Genomic DNA, 27531 nt, shown 5'->3' on the forward strand with positions numbered 1-27531 from the left:
TATATATTCTCTTAATGAGTAATGAGTAAAAAACACCCATTACTCATTAAAAGAATAGGGACAACCCATTTAGACCATTCACCTGGTCGCACCGTTTTTCCGTCGTTAAAATAGTAAAAGTAGATTTGGACACACACTGAGGGCACCTGCGCCGGGCGCTTTACACTTTGCATTTAGATCGTTAAAACAGGGCCCTCAGTGTACAATTAGTATTTACATTATTCCTTGTAGAGCTGTAATCGGGCCATAAAAGTTAGGTCCGACAGGACCCGAGCCCGACAAGTACATTTTGATTGACAGCTTTTTCGTTTACAGCCCGACATTATTCAAATGTGCGCACACACACAGAGCTTGCCTTTTGTCAAGAATTAGTTATTTATACATGTTTTAACACAATTTATTCATAACAAGCGTAGACTAGACCACTTGGAAGTTGGAATAAAGAAATAAAATCGCTCACTGATGGTGCGTCATTATTCACTCATTATTCTCACCTCAGACTTTGCTTTAGTTGCTGGTGCAACCAAAACGTAATCACCAGAGGCAAGCCTCCGTTACACCTACTCGGCATCCATTTTCGCATCTTTCTCGCGCTAATCGAAACACATCACATGACCACCTGTTTACCTCGCAAACCGCAGCGCAAGCCCGAGCCCGCTTAAGATGATATAAATTAAGCCTGAACCTGACCGAACCCATGGGGTCCTGTAGGGTTCGGGCAAAGATCTTCAGCTCTAATTCCCATTTTACTGAGCTAACCAACCAATAAAAATTCACTCCTAATTTTGACTTTTCTTTTACTAAAATAGGAAACCCATTTCATCATAAATCATAGGCTATGGTTGTGTAAAGATGTTTCATCAATCACAACACAGTCTTTTATTTAAAGCACTGTGTAACCACTGCTGAAGAAGGACAAAATTCAATGACGACCCTATAAACAACAGTAATCATCTACTTTCTTATGAGGCTCTATTACTATGTAGGCTGTAGACTGTACAGTAGTTTACTAGGTTATTTAAAAAAATACAAAATAAAAAGCCGCCAATGAATCATCTATTACCAAAGAAATACCAAACATATATAGTTTATGGATGGAAATTGTAGCTCATCTTCATAAGAATGAGTTGCATATTCTCAGGGTTAAATAGAGAACCGAGTATTGACAACCCACACAACAGAGGCTGCTTAAACAGTATTTGCCAGGAAAGTCATCCTAAATGTTCTCTATTCCAACGAAAGTTTTATTTTAATCAATATTTAGAGTCAGCAAACAAATAAGTAGTTTATAGGAAGTGGAGGTGAATGTTTCTGGCAGAAGCAACCTTCTGCCCATCCGAGCTCACGGATGCCTCGGGCTGTGAAAAACAATGGAGAACACAACATTTTTTTCCTTTCATGTGATTGTTTTATTCAGAATTAACTTATATAGGACTTAAATGGTCGCAAATTACTCAGAATTGTATGTTTTTTATGCTATTAACATTACTGATAATAAGAAATGTTTCTTGATCAACAAATCAGCATATTAGAATGATTTCAGAAATTCAGTTTTGCCATCACATTAATAAATTGTTGAAGTATATGTATATGCATGTATTAAAAAAGAACTACTGATCTGTTAAAAATGACATGGCTTTTTGAATATACTGTTAGCAACATTTTATGTGCTCATACACTAAATCTGCAAAATGTCACTTGAGAGTTGAACAGCTGAACAGTTGAAGGCCGGTGACCATTTAGCAAAGTCACATCAGCGATACAGTGCCAAAAGATAACTCCCAATCACTTCAGTTCAGGATCTGAAAGCTATTCTAGGAGCATCGTTGTTTTGGGGAAGCCACTTGAACAGACTAGAACTGACACCATGAGAAAAGGGGGAAAATGCACACAAAGAAAAAAGAGACACTCGATGAGAAAAAGACACGTGAAATTAAAAAGAAGAACGGTTCTGGTCCCTGTCAGGGCTCCATAGCAACACCGTATCTAGTAATATTTCCAATCAGACCTCGCACTCTAGGCACTCTGCAGTATCTAATCTTCAGCCTAATGACATGCTGCCTTGTGGAAATATTTACGCTTTCCTCTTGGAAATGATAACCGGTTATTAACTCTACATCGGCTCATTAAATCCTGAACTAAGCATTTAATGCATTATATGTGATAGAGGGCCGAAAGACGGCCTAATCAAAGATGGTGGAACATTGCAAGAGGGTGTCAGTAGCTGGATTTCCATCCAAATGTTTTAAATATATTTGGTCAAATTCTACAAAAAAGAATGTAAAGTAATGCACATTATATAGGAGCATTAAGTTTTTTTTTTTGTTTTTTTTTCAGAGAAAGAGCAGAAACATGCCCAAATGGTGAAAATACCACATCTGTTTTGAGAATAACTTAACCTCCATCTCAGCCTAGTGTATAAACCGTATGCAAATTTTATGATTTTATGCGAATATCAAGTGTTTCAATTCAGGGTTTCTTAAGCGCAAATTAAAAATGCACAAAAATGGCATGGAAACCTGGCAACTGTCCACTTGGACCGAACGACCGTGCAAAACATCCACGTCTGGGATGCAATGTAACCTTTGCCTTCAAAAGAGAAATGTGGAAATTTTAAGAGGGCAGAATTACAGTTATTCATCACATTGCGGGTTTAATTCCTCAGCCCTGAAGGCACGAGAAGATGAACTCTGTTTACCACTAAAGCTATTCTGGCTGTTTTGGAAGTGGCCATCAATCTCCAGCTATCTTTAAAAAGGAAAGCATCAGTTTCAATCACCCAAGGGACGGCTAGTCAACTGCTGAAAAGATTTCTCTTCTCCTCGTTTTTGTCTCTTCAAGGTGACGTTTTCCCCAACTGACAGAAAGACCCTGGGGAAGCGTGATATTAATGTTTTAAAATAATAAAAATCCTACCCAAAATACACATGTGACTCAACCCTTTGCCCCTGCTGTTGTTCTCAATTAACAAGTTCAATTAACCTGTGCAACTGGGTGCCTCTAGATACATCGAGACCTCATTGGCCTACAATGATGGTGGTCTAAATCTTAAAGCCTCTTCCTAGGAGTGATTTTCACCACACAATATGATCCCCTATGGTGCGGCTAAATAAACATGAACCGGAATTGTTTTTAGATAGACGTATAAGCTCAGAATGTGTTCTTCTCCTTAACCATTATCCCATTGAGCCTGAGCAATAATATGACTCAGTTTATCAGTCGCTTTTACTTGGATACCAGCAATCACATTGGCCAATTACCTCAGTGGGAGGCCAATGTTTGCCTTGCACTGTTGCACAGTCTTCTTGACCTGCAGGGTGGTGTTGTGTGTGTTTTCGACTCATCTAAAACAGATTCCAGAACAATTAGTAATGCAGAAACAGATTCTAAAGAAAATCTGATGGACCTGCAGGGCTGATATCAGACGGGACAAGTATGCTGTCCCGCACTATGTAATGAGGTGAGTCCTCTAAGAACCTCTTTGGTATGATCTACTCAACTCTATTTGAGTCTTCAAAGAAATAATTCATCTAAAAATGTTAATTTTGACAATATTAAGCAGACACTTTCATCCAAACTGACTTACAAATGAGAACAATAGAAGCAACCAGACATATCATATCAGCATATCATGACATGCTGCTTTTTTTAAGTCCATTTTGACCACATTTCTTAAACTGCAAAACTGACAAAAAATTAAATAAAATTGTGAAGGCATTTAAGGCAAAATAAATTAATAAAAGTGAAAATATTACATTAAAAATATTATTCATGTCATTATTTTGAATCCTACATTGTTCACTGAATTAACGAGTTTCTCTTATTAATTTTTTTTAGTTCGTAGATCCATTTCACGAAACTAATATGAATGCTTTGCTCACTGAAGTAGCGATGTGAACTTGCTTTAACCAATTCATTGAAAAGATTTGATTCAAACAAAGATTCACTCATTATACTTCATAACATTTAATTTCAAATCATTTGGACTGGTTTTATGAAATGAATCAATCAATTTTTTTTAATTCAAAACAACTATACGTTCATGAATCTGACATCATTACTTTAGTGAAATTGCTTTGAACCAGATCTTGAGTTAAACTCAATAGGTAAACTTTTCCTTTAAAAACCAAACAATATCTTATGCCTCAAATGCAATTAACATAACTTGAACATATTCATTTATTTTTAATCTAACCTGCCAAAACCAACCTATTTTAAGCTACACATCTCAACTACAACACACCTAATGAGGGTCTCCTTTATTTCTATTAGGTCAAATTAAATCAATTGAAATTGGTTAGACAAAGGCTGTACTAGCCAGAAACATGTTCATGAGGAAGTACAGGAACATTCACGAGTCTTGTCTCAACACACAATATTTATAACTATGTTGTCCCTGAAGAAAAGATCCCTGACCTTTCTATGACTTCCCATTATCCTCATCATGGCATGAACTGAAATGTGGGAGATTGTGATGGGGCGTTGAGGGGCGACAGGGTTTCAATCACAAACAAACCACTTTCTAATCTTTTAAGTGAACAAATAATTCTCATTCCATGCACTTACAGCTCTCACTCTGATGCTCTTTTTTCATGATCAATATTAAAAAAAGCTGCCTGTTTTCAACCAATCTATTGTATAAAGTGCTACATAAATAAACGTCCTGAACAAAGTGCCAAATAGCAAAACCTTTGCAAACGTAGGGCTGTGCAAAAAAATCTAATGCGATTTTCATGCACATCTCATCAGTAAAGACGCTCCTGTAATTAGAAATATATCTCCAGCACGTGCGTTCAAGATCATGGTTGTCAGGTTTTCACAACAAATCCTGCCCAGTTGCTTCTCAAAACTAGTCCAAACTAGCGCAATCGCGTTCCCAGGAGGTTCCCCGATAAAAAATTGCTTTCCGGGGTTAAAATTTTGACAATTTTGAAAGCGATTTTGTGTTAGTTGTCGGTAGACTACGGCCCTGTGTAGTAACTGCCGCTCCACCTGAACCAGTGTTGCCAAGTCTGCGATTGTTTTTCATGTCCACGGTTCGAAACAACCCCATACCAATAACGTGATATTTAGCCCCTAAAATGGCGAATTTTACCAAGACAACCATGCCAAAAAAAATAAAAATTTAACCCCGGGAAGCATTTTTTTAAAATCTGGGAACCTCCTGGAATCGTGATTAGTTTTGGACTAGTTTTGAGAGGCAACAGGGCAGGATTTGTAGTGAAAACCTGGCAACCCTGATCTGAACACACGTGCTGGAGATAATACTAATAATTAAAGGAGCGTCTTTACTGATGAGATGTGCATGAAAATCGCATTCGATTTTTTGCACAGCCCTATGCAAAGGTGCAGTCAAATCTACCATTGCTCTGTGAAATTTTGCAGTTGTATTCCATTCATTTCAATAGTCCGTGTGATTGGGAATTTTGTGCCACTTTTTGTGATCTTAAGTGAAGGATGAAAATAACTTTGCTGCATGTATATCAAGGCTTTTAGCAGAGTAAATTAGACATCTTGTTGAACTGAACTGGGAAAGATCAATTGCGAAGGAAATGAATGAACCACCTCATTTGTGAATCTAGTGGTGGACAGTAATGGAACAAAAACTAGCAGGTTTAATTTTTTATTTAGCATGTTTATAATTTAAGTTCAGAAAACAAGATTTAAACCATGTCAAACTAATTCAGAGAAATAACTTATGGTCACTAGGTGTAATTGTTACCTTGACACTTTGACTCCGATATGACACAGAAGAACAACAACAAAACTATGGAAAACAAACAATATACAAAATCGAGATGTCATGTGGAGACCTGTAATAACCCACACAGAGTACTTACCCTAAGAAAGGACAGGTCACGACTGCGATCGATGCTGGTGATCTCTAGGTTACCCATCACCACCTCACAGTTCTCATAGTATTTACGAAGGGTTCGATACTGCTGGTCCAGGTCTGACAGAGTACTTAGTTTATTCTCTGTGCCAGGGCATACTGCAGAAAGAAAAAAACAAAAAAAACAAGAGAGAGAAATTAAATTCGGATGGTGCAAACAACAGATGCAGGAACTGCTTGGCGCTTCAGTCCATCCAGCAATGCAATTCAATCAGGCCTGGAGTCCCAGAAGCCTCTAAGACAGACAAAGAGCCTCCAGCCCCAGACGGACAACTTGACAAGTAATTAAACAGAGCCATTTCTGCTCATCAGACACCTTGCACCAATCAAAGACATTTGCCATCTGTTGCATCAGCTGCCATTGCCTTTGAGCCAAGACTGTAACCCTTCTCTCATGCCTCACTGAACCACTGTCACAACATCCATGAGCACATCCACGCCTATCCCATGCCACCCTCTATGTGGCCGCCAGAAAGACAGGCCGAGAGAGAAAGAGAGTCAGCATATGCATTATAACACCATATGATGAGACTAACTGACAATGCAGCTATGCATCTCCCTATTATACTTTCTATAACAGCTACAGCTGTTTGAGTAATGTATGTTATGCTAGTTTCTTAACATGCAGCAACAGAGACCTTATTCATCATGTGCTCATTAACACACTCTCACAGAATGAGGGGGAGCCCCGCTTTGTGTAGAATAAATCTACTTTTTCTAGGCCACATCAGCAAGCTTTCATTTTAAAGGAATATTTGACTCACAAATCAAAGTTTTTTCATTACCCTATACGACTTTTTTCATTACCCTATACGACTTTCTTCCTTCTGTCACATTTTGAAAACTGTCCTCTTTGCTGTTAACCATCAGTCAATGAGTTAAACTTCAGATCAGTTTGATTCATGATTAACCTGAGACCAGTTTTGGGACCTAGCTCAAATGATTCATTGAAAAGTTTTGCCTCGAAAGAACGATTCGTTCACAACATTTTCATTTCTCTCATGAAAATACTGGGAAGAGTTTCACTAGATGTCACAAATTAATTTCAGTAGTTCTAAAATACAGTGCACAGGTCATATAGAAAAACCTGTTTTCATGGTGCTTTTGCATTGAAAGTGGTCAAAATTAATATTTATTCCTTTGTTTAAACATTTTAAGGATAAAAAAAAGATATATACTTAAAGCATTTTAGGAAAGTAAATATGATCAATTGTGATTGTATGTCATTTTGTATAAAGACTTTAAAGCTCTAAAGTTTTTATTAGTAATGGAGACGAGCACATAACTGTTCAGTCTTCCTCAGATTATCAGTAGAAAACTGATTTGTTCCCCTACTAAAAATAGACATTTTGAGAAAAAGATAAGTTGAAGAGAATCTGAAATAAGAAGAGGTCAGGTGTTAGACTTAGGTGTTTTCAATAACCCTTAACATGCATTAGAGCCAAGGAGGTATTATGAAAGAAGCTTCGAGGTAATAAACATTTATTGCACCCTTGGGGCTCCGTTGTGAGATTATAGGTGAATTGTGGGATATAATTTTGTTAGGGAGTTTTCATTCTATACCATATCTGACAGCTAACCCACTTTAAAAAAAAAAGGCCACCAACATCAAAATCAAAAGGGAGGCAAACTATACTTTACTCAAATCACAGACTGAGCCACAAAACACGTTTCGCCACAAACCTGCTAAGAGTTCATCAAACAATGGAAAAATGTCAAAATTGTATTTCTGATTATTAACTACCTGATCTTTAGAAGAGGTGTTGTATGTGCTCTTTATACACACTCATTGTATGTAAATAAACCACAGGTAAACATCATGTGACATTATGGGAATACTTGACACTCATTGATTGCACACTACTTTGCCATGGGCCACAGTACGGTGTTAAAATGAAGCACGTCTGCCTACAAACCTCCTCATTTGTTTTTTTCAATAAAGAAGATGATGTTGGTGCTGGAGATGCTGCCCCTCAGCAAACCTCCTCACTGGCACACAGAAAACACTCCAATTTATGCCTCTGACTACAGCTTGATTGAACTGTCTTGTACTTTCTTTTTCTTTTTGGGGGATCATAAATGATGGATTGAGGCATGAATCTCAATTCGGAATTTTATATTATAATCAATGAACGAAGATTATCACTTTTTTTTAAACTTAGTGAGCTCTCTAAAAATCCCACATTTAAGGAAGCACTGAAAAATAATATAAGTGATCCGTCTTGTATTATTTTGAGTCTGCCATTAGTTATGCAACTAACAAAATACTCCAATAAGCACAAAAATACATAAAACACACAAATCATTTATTTGTTTGTTTGTTTAGGTACTGAGTGAATTGTTGTAAGTATATTAACAGCATCTAACCTTCTTCGTCCATGATGCCTTAAAATGCAGCCTATGTAGGCAACTCACTAGGTTTTGGAACAGAGCGTCAATATTTTTGAACCCCAAAGGTGGCATTATTTCTATCACAAAGAACAGGCTTGAAAAAGTGGACCTCCACAGTAAGAGAATAGAACCTGAACAACTCTTAAGCACTATATATATTAAATATAACTCTTAAGCAATACATATATTAAAACCTTAAAATATCTATTAAAAATTATTATTAAAAATATTATTAAAATAAATTACTTTAACATACGATTGATGTTGCTTAGCAGCTTCTGTAGTTTTATAAACAAACAAACAAAAATCGAGATCGAAAAAGGGAAGCTTTGAAACATTTTTATTTAGTTCTTTATGAATTCGTTTTCTTACTACAGCATGCTGAAGCATACCTGATTCAATCCCACCACATGTCTAATGCATTTCATCAAAGAAATAAAATGCTCTGTCTCCTTACTCAGTCACAGATACACAAACAAAACTGTTTATCATCCCCCCCATAGTTCTAACTCCTGCAGGCCTTGCATTTGTCAGGGAGGTGTGTAAGTATATTCAACATGACCGGAATACATAAAGCACTTCCTTATCACTGTGAAAGATACCGGTAAAGCTGCATCTGAAAGGTGCAGCCAATGGGAATTTAAACAGGAGAGTAAGCGCATGTTTACTTAAGACACATGATTGGAAATCTAAATTTTTTTTTTTAAATAATTAAAAACAAAAATTCCATCATTATTTACTCACAGAGAAACATCTCAAATGTGTTAGACTTAACCCGGATTAAACCTTCTAAAAATTGTTTTTGATATCCAGTTTGACAAGGGACCAAAACATTTGCCAGCACACAAACAAAATAGCAATTTTATGTATCATGCCCACTAATAAACAACTTGCCATAAACATAACCTCAATTCTCATCAATTCCGACTTCACTCGTGTATATTTATAAATATTCTCATTGGAATTAAACGCTCCTCTATTAGTCGATGCATTTCATGAGTTTTGTGAAAATGACTTCATCAATGAAGAACGGGGGTTTATTGAACACCGATATAAGCGAGAAGAGAAGTCTGAGTCTCTGAGGCTTATTGGACCCACAGCAATGGCAGAAAAGGTCATGCCAATAGCCGGCAACTCATTGAGCTAAATAAAGTTGCAAATGTCACTTCCTGAGGTAAACATGGTCAATGCATTGGCTTAGAGGACGTGAGCTGATTGGAAGATCAGAGAAGCCGATCAGTCAGGTTTGCTCGCCTGTTAAGAGGGCATCTGGTGAAGGACTAAATGGTAATAATGACAGTCATGATTGCATCTCTGCGTGACAGGGCTACGGTCCGGTAACCGTGTCCTCTACCATCCCAGTCACTAGTCTACGGGTCTGCCTTCTCCATATGGGACCAGCTGAAATTAGTATCATAAACACTTTAGCAGGCTGACTCGGCCGACTGAGCACTGGAGCTTTGAACTCGCCTGTGAGGTCAGGACACAGTGACATTAACAATTGTCCGAAGGCTTGTGCACCTATAAATAATAGGTTTATTGCTCTCTGAAGCACCCGGAGAGACCATTCATCAAGTAAATGTCTCATGAAATGATCATGGAAATAGTATCGGATTCACCAGAGGGCTCAGATTAAACTTGAGTTAAACATTTTAAACTGGGTTTGACTGGATGCCGTTTAGCTGTCAGACAAAGTTTTTGTTTTTATTAGCATATTATGGCAGTTCACCCAAAAATGTTCACTCAGAATAATTAACTAAAAAAATATCATTCTGTCATTGTTTACTCACTCTCATATTGTTCCCTTATGATTATCTTTCTGCCAAAGGAACACTTTTTTTTCTTTTTTTTTTTCTTTTTTTATTTCTTTAAGAACACCTTGGCTGCTCTTCTTGTGCATATAATAAAAATAAAAAGGAAAATAACATAATAAAAGAAAATACTTAGTAAATAAAAGAAGAAGAAAAAATACTAGTAAAAATACTAGTGATAACCAGACATCTAAGCCCACAGTATTTGTGTTCCTGAAAATGGATGTGGGGCTGTTTTAAGAGGGATGTTTCATTCTGCACCATATAGTCTGTCCCCAGACCATTTGCTCCTGACCACTGGCCTCCAGTGTGTCCTGGAGAAAGACAACACAGTCTGAAAGCAAACAGGCTCCTTCATCTTTTCTAGGTCTCAAAATGTGAAGACAATGTACTGTGAGTTCACAGTGTTCTCATTGGAATGAGCTGTGCTGACTGCATTCAATGCCTCATAATCCCAAACGCTGTCTCATTGACACCAGGCAGAGAAAAATACATACCTCTGGAAAAGAAGAATATATAAGCATGGAAACTTCCAGCCTAAAAGCCAACTTATTTTGACTGGAATTCGAAGGGAATAAGATTTGTTTAATCGCATTTGTAATATGATTGTTTGTTTTTTTTTAAGGTGGCTTTTATATTCTGAATATGTGGTCTTATATATCATATACACAGATAAATACAGATTAACATTTACAAAAATCCTCTGTAAATAATGCAACTAAGTCATGAAGAAAAAAATAAAACAAAATTATATTTAATTTTTTTTTTTATTATTATCCATGGAAACAATAATATATTATCATTTAAATTAATGTACATAAAATAAAATAAAATGATATTTCAGCATGATCATGGAACAAAAAGATGGCACACTGCTAATACAACCACCAGGTAAATATTACAGGCAATTATGCTAAATAAATCAAGAGAATCAGACGTTGTGATTACAACTGAAAAACAATTCATCATGGAGCCCTGCGATTCATCTGAGGAGAACCAACACTTAACTGATTTGAGCTAGATAATGACACTACTGTCTTTTAGAGCTGCTTCACAGTCTTCAACTTAAGCTGCGATAATTGATTCTGCTGTTTTCCGGTTTATTACTGTGAAGATGCTTTGACACAATCTGTATAAAGCACTACAGAAATAAAGGTGATTGATTTGACCTGACTCTTGATTTTACCTGATCAGCAGGACTTCTCTGACAGCCAGATTCTTTTCAGGAGTCTCCCTGCATGGACAAGACGGAGGAAAGCCACAAATCCTGAGGTAAAGAGACTGCTTAAACCAAGGACAGGCCCATATCCCCATCTTCCCATCTCACGGAGGCCCAAATACTATTTTTGGTGATGTTGATAGAGTCATAAATCCATGTCATCCGTTAATAGCAGGGATATGTATTATCACAGGCCCATCACATGGAGGCCGCAACCAAAGGCATTTAATTTGCTGCTGTATGGCAACTCTCACAGTTTCAGAGCACTAGGTCATTGGCAATTAGAGAGTGCAAGAAATGTGCTGACAGCTGGTAGGAACTCGGTTTCAAAAGACCGTCTTTGTGTCTGAAGAGCACTTCTGTTTTCTGCATTCTCTTGGGCTGGACTATCTGTGCAGACATCAGACAGGTGTGACTGAAACCCTTCCTAATGGCTTTTACAGCACATTTTCAGCAGAGGCGCCCCCGTCATCAATTACCCCCCAGCCTGCTCGGAGTTTTGTGGTGTATCCTTCATGCGGGAGGCTGTCTCATCCCTTCATGTGGCCAGTGAAATGAATCTTAATCTTGTAAGCGAGCACTCCTCATTAATTACAGCGGCTTGAGCCTCCGGCTCCTCCCCCTCTTCAGTTTCCTTCATTATAAAGGAGTAAGGATTTCTCTGGCTAATTTTTCTCAGGAACAGAATGTACACCAAAGCTGGGAGGGAAAGGGACATCTTTTACTACAAGGGAAAAGGAATCGGATGCCTGTGTGTGTGTGTGTGTGTGTTTGTAATATGGGACTGATAAGGAGAAGGAGGAGGCAGGGAAAGAATAAATGGCCCGTCTATGCTTATTTGGAGCTTTCAGACCAACTTCTTTGCTTAAAAGATGTTAGTGGCTCCCTAGCTCCCTAGAAAATATGACAAAGGTAACAAGAATATTCTGAAATGGATTTCATGCAGAAAAAGTTTTTCCACATGGCCAAGTTGAATATACAAAATCAATATTTTATAATACCACATTGTAGAAAGCAACTAGATTTATATATAAGAAAATGTGATGTGAATGACACATGCAAACCTCACTGACATAAAAGCTTTGGCGGTTGCCATATGATATATATATATATATATAAGCTCCACTATTTAGAGAAGAAAAAAGAATAAACCAAAGCAATAAAATGACAAGGCATCAAAAACAATACAAAACAAAAGAAACAATAACTAAAAAAAAAAAAAAAAAGCAAAATGAAACAAAATTGTGCAACACTAATAGGAAACTAACAAACAAAAATGTCTCTTCTCATTTATACTAGGTTACTTGGCCTTCAAAATTAGATAAACAGAACCCCCCAAATCGTCACCAAATCATCCCCCACAGCACTAGGTGAGCTGTTTGATGTAACACTAATCTCTGTGATCCGTCACTGTAGACCACTCATGACAGGGTGGGCTGTTCTACTCATTTCTCTATTCATCTGTCTTACAGCTTGCAAAACTGGGGTCTGACCACATCACATTTCTATTCCCCCCTAATTCTAATTTCATCTGTTTGCCCTGTCATGGTCGAATGACATCATCTGCATAAAAAAAAATAATAATAAAATTACATATATATATATTGTCTGTATCTCTATTACATTGAAGTTCCTGTAAGAAACCATCTGTACCTAGTAAAGCGGTCACCATGGCACATTCAAACAGACGAGCGAAGCGTAATCATCTCAGTTATCAGTGTTCTGCGTCATTCAGTATTGAACAGAGAACACGTTTTAAATTCAATCTAAATAAATTCCTGAATCTGAATAGCAACCGCAATTCAAATTTAAGAAATACATACATTCAAAATAATATTATCAATATATAACAGGATGATACCAATATAAATATGAAGCCAAATGTAGTGTTGTATGAAGTCTATGTGTATTCAACTTTCTGTGGGTGTGGCCAACCTAATTTTAATTCATGGTATGTAAGGGATTCAATTTTCAAACCTTGCAGGAATAAAACATACAACTTCAAGACAAATATTACAAAATCAGCAAACTCCCATTTCCCCTCATTGCGCTTTCTAATAGAAGACAGAAAATGGATGAATGACTCTAGCATACATCACAACCTGCCTGAAGGCCCGTTTCATATCATAGCCGTGAGCTTTACGTGTAAAAGACATCATGACAAATGGGTTTGGAGGTTACGCAAACGCTTTAATGAAAGCGGGATCGCATCGGTATCCCTGACCTCTTCCATCATGAACATGCAGAGCCAGTGCGGGATGACATTAGCAGCCTGAAAGTGAAGAATATTACTCCATCTCTGAGACTTTACACGCCTGAGCTCTGGGTGTTGGCTGTTTCCTTTTAATTTGTGGAGGCCTGTCTAGCTCATTATGCCTTGAATCGATTATAATTTGTTTTAATGCTGCGCAGAGGAATGTAAACTGCAAGTGGTTGGCATTTAAAAAGATATACAAACACTCAGCCAATGCAGTCGTGAAAGGAACAGCAATAGAATTCAACTGAGGGGGCAATCCACACTCACATTAGGGCTGGGCACAAATTCAAACTGTAGAATATAATATATAATGTGGGTAAAAGGGTTGGCTGTGTGATGAAGAGCAGGGCTAACAGTATGAGCTATCTGAGCCATCAAGGGAAAATACTGCTCTCTCAGATTGCTTGGCAATGCAGGTCCCCACTCACACTACCTCTGAGATTACAGCTCAACATTTTGGCCCTTAGGACAGTGATCCTTGCTTTATGTTGTACCTTGATATCACAAATTTGTGCATGCTAAACAAACTACCGTACCACTAGTGACCATCATTCCAGATTATGTTTTCTGTTTATGAGACGTCAAATATAATGCTGGTTTGATCTACTTTCAGATCTGAGCTTGCTTGAATTTTTTATTATTATTCTTATATTAAAAGTGAAATTTATAATTTTGGTGCATTAAAATTGCAATTGTTTTCCAAGAATGGGCTTGAATTGATCGATTTCAAATACGTTTCAAAAAAGGTAACCCAAAACACAACAGTTGGGTATCAATGGGCTACTCTGTTCATGCTGCATGTTCTTCATTCACCAAATAAAATGTCTCATAAGATTCATTTGTTTTTGAATCAGGCTATACTGTTCATGTTGCATATTTTCGATTCACTACAAAGAATTGGCTCATAACAATCATTCGTGAATCAGGCTACAATGTTCATGCTGCATCATCTTATTTCACTAAACAAACTACTTTGTAAGAATAATTTGTTTGTGAAATGGGCTTTGCTGTTTGTGCTGCACGTTTTTAATTCACTAAAAAGAATTGGTTCATAAGAATCACCTGGTTGTGAATCTGATTAAACTATACACATCTTTTCTTTTTTCAACCCTAAATCAATAGAAGAATTTTTGCACACACATTTAATACAGACTGTGAACTCACACTCTCAATTCAAGCAAAACATGATTTTGAAACAGTTGATACAGGCATTTTCTAATTAGGTACATTACAACAGTGTTCTTTTCATGTATGCATTTGAGTGGGTTAGTTAGTGGAATAATTAACAATTAAGCATTAAGCCGGAAAATCTATATTTTCACTCAAACCTACACAATTGCTTAAGGCACAGTTATTATGTCCGCTCAAGAAGTATGCAATGTCATCTGGTGCCACTAGAGATCCATAAATTACAAACTTCACCTTTAATTTCCAGACTATACATTCATGGAGTTTCTCAAACAAGCGAATCAGTTACCAATTCTGAAAATGGAAATTTGACAATACAATCTGTATCTCATGCAGAAACAGCCAAACCTGAGCTCTATAAATTAGCTTCACGCTTTAAACAAGGACAGAGCCGCTGAGGGAATATGGATGTGTTGTTATTGTTTGAAAGTGTTCATTACCACATCACCACGAAGAAGCTGCAGGTTAAAGCAATTATAGCCTGGCCTTTGTACGTGGTGAATTGGAGAAATGCTAATTTGACATGTTATTACAGCCCAGCCAAAACATCCCCGCCAAACATACCCGGGCAATTCCCTCTCATTTACACTCAGCCTTGGAGTTGAATTACAGCAGGGATTTGTAGGTGATAGTAATGCAGGTTGAACAGACCCACTACATCTCAGCAACATCAGTAAAAGCTATGTCGGGCCAGTTATTAATGAATTGTGTCTGTTTGGGAGAAACGGAACAAATGGGCTACGTGGTGCAGAAAGGGGATGCTATTGAACACAATGGAATGGAGTGAAAAGAGTTTCAATCTAGTTCTAACTTCTACAATGTCGGCTAGGGCTGTGCAAAAAATCGAATGCATTTACTACACAAAGCCGTAATTCACTGACAATCTACACCAAATCAATTTTAAAATCGATTCTTCGAAAGCGATTTTGTGTAGATTAGATTGTCAGTGAATTACGGCTTTGTGTAGTAAATGCCAACCAGTGTTGCCACATCTGTGGTTGTTTTTCATGTCCGCGGGTTGTGGAGTGAACCCAATACCAATAACGTGATATTTAGCCCCTAAAATGTGAATTTTACCAAGGCGACCCTGCCAAAAAAACGTCTATTTTAACCCCGGGAAGCAATTTTTAATCGGGGAACCTCCTGGAAACAGGCTTGGTTAGTTTTGAGAAGCAACTGGGTAGGATTTGTTGTGAAAACCTGGCAACCCTGACCTGAATGCATGTGCTAGAGATATACTTCTAATTACAGGAGCATCTTTATTGATGAGATGCGCATGAAAATCGCATTCGATTTTTTGCTCAGCCCTATTGTCAGCTTTGTAACTAAGTTCTACTGCAAAAAAATAAAAATAAAATAACAAATCCAATTCAGACCTCTTATGCACAATTCAATCAAGAAGGTCCTGTGAGTTTAAGGTGTTCTCAAGTGTTATCTCAACCCAGGTCAGAATGGAGAAACATAGGACACATCTCTAAGGTTCTTTCAGGCCGGCTCTAATTTGACGTCTCCTCCTGAGGCTCGCTGGTTGTGTTTATTGAAAGCTCAGGAGCTGCTAATTGTTTAATCTTCGAAGAGGTCATTCTCCTCACTTATACAAATTAGCCCTGAGCCTGGAGCCATGGGAAATTAGGCCCAGGGCTTCTTTTCTGGCACAGAAGCCACTTCCACGGCAAGAACTGACTGTTTTCACTTTCTTTTCGCATTTTCGGCTTCCTTCCGTCTTGCTGACCCTCCCTCTCGCTCTATTCCCCTTTCACTGTTTTCCTATCAGGAATCGATACATCGCCTGGGACACGAGGATGAAGATGAAAGCAGTGTTGATTTCTTGGAAGACCGTGTCACTACTAATACAAGATGAATAGCATAACTCACCATGAGCAAGAAATACAGCCATCGATCTCAGAGGTGTTTGAGGTAATTGAATAGCCTTACAGATCTCAGCTGGCAGCTGAACAGAGCGGTTCAGTCTGTGCGGTCTTTGACGGTGACACAACAGCAAGGCCTTTCAAAGACCTCAGAGCACACAGGTGTACAAAACATTTTACAGTGGCAGCCTTGCTTTGATCGATAAAAGTGAGCTGAACATCACATTGTTTGCTAATATCTTGTGCTTTCTGCCTGCAGACACTTGGTGCATTTAACCAGGGCAGCACAACTACTTTGAGATTCCCCAGAGGAAAACTAACCCAGAACTGAGACTTTTGGACATCTCAGTAAGCTTGCATTTAAGCATCTCAGATGTTTTTCCTAAAGTGCTTCAGGAGACACATAGACACACACACACATACACAAGTTGGTTTTTATGGTTTATGTGGACTTTGGTTACAATGGTTACAATACTGTATGTACAAACAGTATTTTCTATCACCCTTACACTTACCTACCCTTGTAATACCTATGTCATACCCATGCCATTATACAGATTTGTGTCCTCATAAACCACATAAACATGCACATACACACACTCACACAAATGAGACAGTTGTTGATATACTGTACTATATATAAATTCAAATGGACTGAACAATTTGATTACAGATTTTGGTAACTTGCATAATTGGAAAACAGTCAAAGGAATTATTTATTCTGAAACACCACCAGAAACATATTAAACCACTGGAATTTATTCTCAGGAGAACCTCATCTGAGAAGCAGAAGCACTAACTGATCTCCATTCAATTTCACCGCCAGAGAAACAGCTGAGATCACACTTAAAGCTTGTTCAGTGTTCTCAAAAAATCAAAACAAAAACTAATGAAACATTTTCCTTAACTGACTCCAAGATTTTCTAAAAAAATAAATATATACAGTGGATACATACTTTTCTTTTAATCTTAAATACATAATCTATTGTAAAGTCTACATTTATAAAAAAAACTAAAATTAGAAATGCTGCTATGTAAATTGTTTAAGCAGCACAAAAATACTAAAAACAACAACTAAAATAAAAACAGCAAAATAACCTAATCCTAAAATAGAAAAAAATAAACTATAAAAAACTAACTATAGTAACTTATATATATCGTATATTAATTATATTAACTGAAAATATATTGTAATAGATTATAAAATTAATGTAATTAAAATTAACAGTCATGAAGTGAAAACTACAGGGAGTGAAAAAAGAATCTAAAAAACTAAATTAAACAAAAATAAACCTGGATTTGATTAAACTGGTCAATTTCTCACCTTTACACAAGACCTGTTCACATTCTCTATTATCAAAGCCTCTGTCAGAGCTGCCTTGCCTCTGACCCATGAGCCCTTCAGCTCTTGGAGTTTAGTTAAGGGGGAAACATGACAACCTGCAGTCAAAAAAGTGCTTTAAGTAGAATTCTTTAAATGTGCAGCCTATCCTTGCAGAGGAACACAGAAAACCCAGTGCAATCTGGCCCCAATCAACTGAGACAGGAGTGCAGAAAACCTTCTCTCTGTAGAGCTGTCCTGCAGTATCTACAGCAGAAGAACAGAGGAGCAGTGCTACTATCTCTAATGTTTACTGATTCCATCCTTCTTTTATCCTTTCTACCACTTCTATTTAGAACCAGAGCTAGAGTACAAAGTGGAAAATAAAATAAAAGTTAATGAATTAATTTTCAACAATGACTATAATTTTGAAATCCATCTTTTCACACTGATGACAACTGAGGGACTAATATGCAACTATTAGAGAAGATTCAAAGTAGTTCTGACCGATATGGGTTTTTATCAACCTCTAGTAGCTAGTCGATGAATTGCAGTTTCACGAGAAAGAAGGTTGCTGCTTGCTTCACACACAGATGCAACATACTACAGAGGTGTGAAGTTTGATGTACCTCTATAATCTAATACAATATATTTGTTTTATGTCTTGCACGCTTTAATGCCCTTTCAATGTACCGTGTTCATTCCCTTGGAACTGGAATCATGGCAGAATATAATATGAAGTCCACTTCGCAGAGCATTTACGATCGAATAAGACAATGCTTGAATGCTGCTGCCTGAATAAGAGACCTCCTTACACAATTGAAAGTATTCAATTCAATACATGAACGTTGCGGCAGGTTTCTACCAAATTCTGGGGATCCCTCAAGCTCAAGAAGCACTCTTAAACACTAACCACTGCGCTTTGGTAGCCTTCCGGCATCGCCAGATTGGTCGTTGCCAATCCATGGAGCAATGAAACAATGGAGTGTGCTCTGCTGGACAAACTACATAATTACACCATTAAAAAAAAAAATCTTAAAGAAAATCATATCAGTGGCATATCGGCAGCATATTGGTCGATACGATGCATCTGCGACAGGTCAAATCGGGTGAAATAAATAAAAAAATGTAGAGGTTTAAATTTGTTGTACTGCAATCTGAAAATTCAAAGCATTGATTACAAATAAATAAATAAATGCAATTTATATTGTTAGGACATCCTATTAATTTAATTGTTTTCTGTATCAGGACTTTAAAAATGTTATCTGGTACTTAGCAGGTCTTAAAATTTGGAAAATAAAACCTCAGATGAACAACAAGGCATGATATATTGCACCATGTCATTATTTATTTAACAAAAATAAAGCAAAGATGGAAAAGCCATGTGTGACACAGTTTGGACAGACTTACTGTTAACATAAGAATTAAGAGGGTAAGTAGCAGTCAGGCTCTGCTTATAAAATACCTTTGATTAACGGATCATCAACAAGTGTGAGCACCTCTATAAAAGCAGTTTTCTGCTCTGGAGCCTTCAGGTGTGTGTTAACACAGTACCAAGGAGGTAAGACATCAGCAATTGTTGCTGCCATCAGTCTGGGAAGAGTAATACAGCCATTTTTTATACAATCTGAAGTCCATCATTCTACTGTGAGGAAGTTTATTAATGAGTGGAAGACATTCAAAACAGACACCAATCCTCCCAGGAGTGGACATCTCAGGAAATTCCTCCAGACTTAGAGAAATGTCAGAAAACCCAAGAACTTCACTGCAGACTCGACAGGCCTCAGTAAACATGTTAAATTATAAAGTTCATGACAGTACAGTTAGAAAAATATGGGACAAGTAGGGCATGTTTGGAAGGCTTGTCAGAAGAAAGCTTTTTCTCTCTAATAAAAAAACAAAAACATGGCAGCATGGTTTAGGTTTGCAAATTTGCATCTGAACAAACAATAAAGACTTCTAGAACAATGTCCTTTAAACAGACAAGACCAGAGTGGATATGTTTGGCCATAATGCAGAGTAGCATGTTTGATGAAAACCTAAAGAGCATATGAGCACAAACACCTCAAACCAAAAGTCACACATGCTGGTTTTGTAGCCACAGGACCTGGGTACCTCACAGTCACTGAATCCACCATGAACTCCTCTCTATACATAACTATTCTAGTGTCACATGTGAGGTCACCCGTCTGAGAGCTAAAGCTTGGCAAGGATTGGGTGATGCAGCAAGACAATGATCCCAAGCACAGCAGCAAATCTTCAACAGAAAGGCTGAAAAGAAATTATCAAGATTCTGCAATAGTCTAGTCAAAGTCCAGAGCTCAATCATGTGGTGAGAGCTGTGCATAAACACATGCCCACAAACCTCAATAAACTGGAGCAACGTTGTAGAGTGGGCCAGAATTCTTCCAGAACGATGTGAGAGACTGATAAAATCATACAGAAAATGATTGCCTCAAGTTATTGCTGCTGAAAGTGGATCTACAGGCAATTGAATCACAGGGTTTCCTAACTTTGTCACACATGGCATTTCCATCTTTGCTTTATTTTTGCTAAATAAATAATTACACAGTGTGATCCAAGGTTTATATAGATCAGTTTTGTATATATAAAATTTGTGTATTCTTATATATATATATATATATATATATATATATATATATATATATATATATATATATATATATATATATATATATATATATATATATATATATATATAAGAATATATCCCTATCAATATTTTGAGATGACAAAATTGTCCCCACCAGTATTTAGCAAGCTCATTTAAACTTCTATTTGTATCTTTGCACTGCTATTTGGATCGATTCTAATGGCCAGGATGACGATAGTACAAGAAACGCTGTAATTTGATTGGCGGCGGGGTATCTGACAGGCTACACGCGCGGCCGGGACTACTTTTGTGCTTGCATTAGCAGCGAGCGGGTGTGTGTGTGTGTGTGTGTGTGTGTGTGCGCGCATGTTCACGACGCCGACAGTAAGTTACCAGGGCTGTCTCTCTGCCACATACAAAGGCCAGAGTAAAAACATTTAAATATTCCGTCTTTTTGCCCCTTTTTTTACTTTGTAGAGATGCCTTATGCAAAAGGGACATAAGAAGCTTTTTCATAAAGCAGAGTCAGAGTGTAAGTAAGCAAAATAACTAGCTAGCCACACAAATAAACTAGCAGTAGTGACTGACCAGGCTTTCAAATGCAGATTCTACTGTGGAAAATAGTATTAACTGCTGATAGTATGTGTTACCCAGGATGATAGAATGCTACGTTAGCAAGCAACTGAATGTCAATTTAGAATCTTGCTGTCAACATAAACGTGAGTCTATTGGAGGGTAAATAGTGTTTATAATAGAATTTTTTTTATTATATTTATTTATTTAGATTTGTTTCCTTGTGGCAGAGTATTTTTTGTTAGTGTAAATACTAATGTACATAATAATTTATGTTAATAAACGTTTGGTTGTTCAGCATTACACAGTCTCAGGTGTTTTATTATTATTTTTTTTTTTTTGAGAGTGCATTTTTGAGATTATACAGTTGTACTAGCTCTTTAGGGATAGTATACAGGATGGTATATCGGGGTCAGGGCACAATATCATACGATGAAGTAGATTCACTTCTGTATTGTGATATTCTGTATTGCCAACAGTCTGAAATAAAAAGGGGGGGGGGGTGTCCCCACCAAAGCTGAGACCAAACCTACGCCCATGATATATAGTCTGATATCCTAAAGTAAATTTGTCTTGTTAACATTATTTTTATTGGAAAAGGAGACAAAAATATTGTACTGACTGAAAACCATTTTTGAAAGCCAGACTCAAACCTACATGGTCTATATGAGCACCCTGGCTCAATGTGTCAGAGTACTAACCATGAGTTTGTCCAGATTCCATTTAAACAACGGATTAATGATGTACAAATTATAAAGATCTTGACACCTATAACATCTGTAACAAATTCCACTCATTTACGATTGCTTGTTGAACACACCAACATTAATGAATCCTCAGTCTCTTCTAGAAGCAAACACATGTGTACCTGAAAGCAGAGCGTGAGGGTCTAACCTGCGCGTGCCATAATTGTTATATACCCCTTGGCTCCTGGCAGTTATGCTTCCTGACGTCAAATTAGGCACTAATGAAAAACAAGTCACAACGAATAAAGCTCAAGCTCAGCAGACCCTCCATCTGCCATCCACCCTAATGAAGAGACTACGAGAGAGAACTGCAGGATGACTTTGGAAACAAGATTTGAGACGGAGCGGCAGGGACGGAGCTTTGCGAAGTGGGGGGCTGTCTACTCTGTCTCTCACCGTTTCTCATTATACCAGCCCAGACACTTCACATCTGAGGCTCACACGGCTGCCAGAGGATGACACAAAATGAAGGACTACGAGCTTCAACTGGCCAGTCTTTATAACTCAATTTCTTTAAAGTGGGTTGACATGTGCTCTGACCTTTTATCACTGTCATTACAGAGATAGCACGTCTGTGCCCGAGTCTCAGCGGAAATATACCTGATTCCGGCAGTAGGGACACACGGTGCGACCGCTGCTGCAAAAACAGAACCGCATGTCACTGTTTTTGTAGTGATGGCTGACTCATGATACCTAACGAGAAAGTTGCCATTCTAGACACAAATCATGTAGTCTCAACTCTTTAAACCATTTCAAGCACTTCCTCCCTTTATAAGCAAAACTTTCTTTAAACTTGCCTGAAATGTATTAGTATAGAGCTGTACAAATGATTATGCAGCTGAGGATTCAATGTATCAGTTACAGAATTTAAAAGTATGATTAAATCTAAAATAATATTTACATACAATATAGAATACCATTTTAAAATACTTTAATATTAAGCAGTTTAAGTAGTAATATAAAATAAAAAAATAATAGAAAGTATCTAACATAATTAGGAAATTCCATAATGTATAAAACAATACGTATTAAAATTGCTATTTTAAAATACTTCAGTATAGAGTAACTAACATTTTAGGCAAAATTTGGCCAGTTAGTCAACATATTGATTAATTTGATTAAATTACTGTCAAAAACAAAATAAGGAGGTAAAAATAGGGCTGGAAAATGGTGTTCTATGGTGTTCGAGGTTTATGTTGTCTTATGCCGCTGATTGGATGGAGTCATGTGACTACACAAGCCGTAGTATGTTTTTAAGGGGAAAGTCATGGTTGCCTATTTGGGCTGCTACCACGGGTTGTTTTGTAGTCAGTTTTAATGAAAGGGCATAACCTTAGCATGTTTTTGAGGGAGGGGACACCTGACGGAGGCAGAAACTCCAAAATAAAACGTGATTGGGAGAGTTTTGGTCTAGTTTTGAATGGAAATCAGGCTTGTTTTGTGGACCTGTCAACCCTGGGGAAAGGATTGAAAAAAAAAAACTAAAAAAAAAAAAACGACATGGGAAAATTACGTAGGTCAGAGGTTCTGAATTCCAGTTTTGATTACTTTTCGATTAATTGTTCAGCCTTAGTTAAAAATATGATAATAAAAAATTATGCAATTTAAACATTTAATGAATTGGTTACATATGATTTTTTTTTTATTGTACTTAATTGTAATTACTTAAAAATTAGGATGAACCATTAAAAATGTGCCCAAGTTTCAGTGTTTCTCCTTTTTGTAAAGTAGTATAACAGAATAAAACTCTTTTCAGAGCAAATATCTAAACCACAAAAAAATCAGCATCTCTGCAAGAGACACTTATCTAGTTTTATTTTCAGAGTTTTGGTAAGCATTTCAACTGCTGACAGGTTTTACCTTTTGTTTTTGAAGTATGTTTTCTCTCTCTCTCTCCCTCTCTATCTGCAGTTGGCCTGGGGCCCTGCCTCCCGATGGCCCCTGACAGTGCAGTAATATTATCTGAGTGCAGTGGCAAAGCCTTATTGCTTTCCTCTAAATCTCATTTGAAGGATACAGTGTGTGTTAGAGATTAATGATTAAAATAATATTGCTTGAAAATTATGATGGCAGTAAATCCATAGGTTCTAAGCTAACCTTGACTGATGCATCTGTTTTTATTTGAGGAATGAAAACTCTGCACAATGTGACATTTTTTTTTTCTTTTCTCCATGCCTCCCTCTTAGACAAGTACAGCAGAACCGGTCAGACCAAACGAGCATCACAGAGCGTGTGGCATGCTGTGAAAAGCCCTCAAGGAAATACAGGGAATGAAAAGCAAAAAGGATAAAATGCACTAGGTGAAAAGTATATTTATAAGTTCCTTTAATGCAGAGACAAAAAATAAATAAAAATAAAAAATATAGTTCTCTAAATAAAATCTAATAACACCTAATGTGACGGCAATCACACGTAACTATCAGGGACAGCTTTTTTGGGAACAAACCCAAAACAAAAGACATTGTGAGAAAATGTAACCTTTCAAAACGTGGAAAAGGTAATTAAAGTGACACATTAAAAGGTTTAAAAGTCTTCACCCAACAAAAGACATTGGTATGTTGAAAGGTCTGTTCAATTAACATATATATATATATTCCCATTCCAAATCTGAAGCCGCAATTTATAATGTTTTAAGACGCTTATGTAAATCTACTACAGCAGTCGACCATAGTATGACCCCAAATGTTGTCCAATTTGAAGACTTCCCCCAAATACCCACCACACGCTCGCAGTGCCAAATCTGACGGTGCTGTAATATGTGTGTAGGCATGTGATAAGGGCCAGTGTCTTACAGATCAATGTTTCTGAAGGAGGTGAAGACAGATCATGACAACATTCCAGCAAGGGATAACAAATTACTTCAGACCATTCCAGTACAGTACGTGGTATAATAGACGAGTAATGTGCGTGAGAGCATGTTTCCACAGATGTTGGACTGGTTTCTCTTGCTGTGAGGAGGTAAGTGATGTAAGTAAGAAGCGACAGCACACAGGAACAATAACCCTGGAGCGACCTGAGGTTAAGTGTCTCGCTCAAGAGCACAGAGATGAATGTGCTTCTGCAAACCATTACAAGACAACCTTCTGATATCACCAGCCATAATTCACATTGATTGAATTAATGAATGGAAGACTGAAATTAATTTGTTTGTTCATGCATATATCGATTAAATGAATTAATGACTGAATAAATGAAACAATAAAATCAATAAAACAATAAATCAATGATTTATGAGTGAGTGGATGGAAGGATGAACAAATAATTAAACAATTAAATTCAATAACTAAATTAAATGATTCATTCATAAATCTATTAAATTATTTAAAAAATAAAATGAATGAAGAATGACTGACTAAATTAATGGATGAATCAGTCAATCAATGAATGAGTGAATGAATAAATGAATGAATGAATAAAAGTTTGTTCACTTGATTATTCATTCATCAATCTATCTACTGAATAAATTGATTAATTAAAACACAAAAAACATACATGCGTATCATCATTATTATCAAACTACCTTAATATTTAATAAACAACCCGTGAGTGACGGTTGTTCAAACTTTAAATTCTCTAGAAATCTGTGCTTTCTAGGGAAAATCTGTGAGTGCAGTTTTTTCATAGCTAAGCATCCTTTGTTTGAGTTACACAAGACAGTATGAGTCAGTATGGGTTCTGAAGTCTTGACTTCTGAGCAATTTCTGTTCATAAAATCTCTCTGTAAGTAGATATATTGGTAGAATTGCCTGGAAGCCCTCACTCCATCCTATCACCGGGATACTTTATAAAGAGTAACACTGGAAAATGATAGGAGAAGGCAGAGACAGATTGAGGCTTTTAATAAAGAAGTATAGTGTGGTTTCCCTTACCTGGAGTGATCTTGCTACACTGAGAATTAAAGTTTGCGATCTGATTAGCATAACCAAATCTAAAAGTGCTGGCGGTGTGGAGATGGGCATCTAGTGCTGAATAAATCAGAAATCGTGAAAGGAAGACAGAATAATGCAAAGACTTTCTCTGGTTCTCCTTCAGGATCTCTTCATTCACATTTCCATTTAATGTACGATACACCACATTTCCTATGAACTAGTTCTACTTAATAAGTGAGTGTAACTTCACATAATGAATGGAAAATGGATTTATGATTACACTCCCATACACCCACTGTTAATATAACCACTCGAGATTGCTGCTTCCCTAGACTCTCAAACTAGCTCCATTGTTGACATTGATTAGTTGTGCTTTGTGTTGAACTATTAACTTTATAGTTAATATATATATATATATATATATATATATATATATATATATATATATATATATATATATATATATATATATATATATATATATATATATATATATATATATATATAAAGAAACTTATAACTCGTAAATTTCACCAATAATTTCAAAGAAATGGGAAGCACATTGCATTAAATGTGAAATTTTGAAGTTGAAAGACTGAAATGATATTATTTTGTAAAACATTGTCCAATAACTTTGCTGCATTGACATTTTCTAAAAAAAAAACACATATTTATTTAGTAATATTTATTTATGTTCATATGTCAGGTTTTGCAGGGTTAATTTTAGAAAATGTCAAAAAAAGAAAAAAGAAATTAAGACAAAAAAAGAGAGAATAGGCCTGTCCTAAATGGCACAACTGATGTGCACATGCATATGTATTCATTTATTTATATGTATGTCAGTCTTTCTACTTCAAAATCCCACATTTAATTAAATGTGTTACCTGCCACTTTCTGTAATTATTTGTGAGATTTACTAGCAATTTTTAAGTGAAAATCGGTGTAAATCCAAGATGTTTTTTTTTTTTTTTTTTTCGGTAGACATGTCCTTTGTGATCAGCGCTGGGCGTATGTGCACATGCAAGTGAGCATCAGGCCAGGTCTCCATTAATGGGCCAATGCATTTGAAGAGGCCATTTTTGCTCGGTGGCTGCCTCCTCATATTGAATGACATTTACATTTTCAGGTGAGCACAAGGAAAACATTGACCTTTCTGCCCAGAGGCACGCAGAATCGATAATCAAGGAATTAAGTGAATTAGTCAGCGCTAGTGCTGCGTACTAACCGAGGGAGGGTGGAATAATGTTGAGGTGTAATAATAAACTCAATGTCTTGTAAGTAATGCTCCATCAAGCGGCTGTCCACGAGTCACCGGGTCTCATGTTATTAAAAAATCCTTCTTTTGCAAGGATTGCTTACCATTTAATGTCTAGCAATGTAAAGCTTTAGACGTTGGGAAGCTGATTTCTATATCGCTGCCTCATTGAAGTGCCTGCTAATCACAGCACTCGTAGGTTGTTAATGAGAATGAACCAAATCTACGTTAAGCATCATTTCTACCCATTAAGTCTATTATTTAATTCAATAAATGTGCACAAGCCTCACGGTGAGATCATGCTTGAGGGAATAAATGCGTTCCATCATTGTGAGACTTGAATGAATTAGTGGTAAATAGCAACATGGGTGCATTTCTTGGTTGATTTGAGCAGCTATTTTTACTATTTATGTATGCTAATTTTGCATCTACATTTGCTTATTTTTGGGGAAGAGGCACAGAGTCAAAGTATTAGAAAACAGACCTGTTTTGAAATTCACAAACGGAAGAATAATCACTTTTGGAA

At 36.8% G+C, this 27531-nt stretch overlaps 1 protein-coding gene across 3 annotated transcripts in view; it reads right to left on the reverse strand.

The window, feature by feature from the left end:
* erbb4b (erb-b2 receptor tyrosine kinase 4b) overlaps window positions 1-27531 on the reverse strand; it is a 317969-nt gene that overhangs the window by 166504 nt on the left and 123934 nt on the right. For all 3 annotated transcript variants that reach the window (XM_052566051.1, XM_052566049.1, XM_052566050.1), the window contains one exon: window positions 5841-5992. In XM_052566051.1, coding sequence (XP_052422011.1) covers window positions 5841-5897 — 57 coding nt within the window. In that variant the 5' untranslated portion in view covers window positions 5898-5992. The remainder of the gene's footprint in view (window positions 1-5840; window positions 5993-27531) is intronic.

Source organism: Carassius gibelio, chromosome B9 (assembly GCF_023724105.1).
Source record: "Carassius gibelio isolate Cgi1373 ecotype wild population from Czech Republic chromosome B9, carGib1.2-hapl.c, whole genome shotgun sequence".
NCBI lineage: Eukaryota > Metazoa > Chordata > Actinopteri > Cypriniformes > Cyprinidae > Carassius > Carassius gibelio.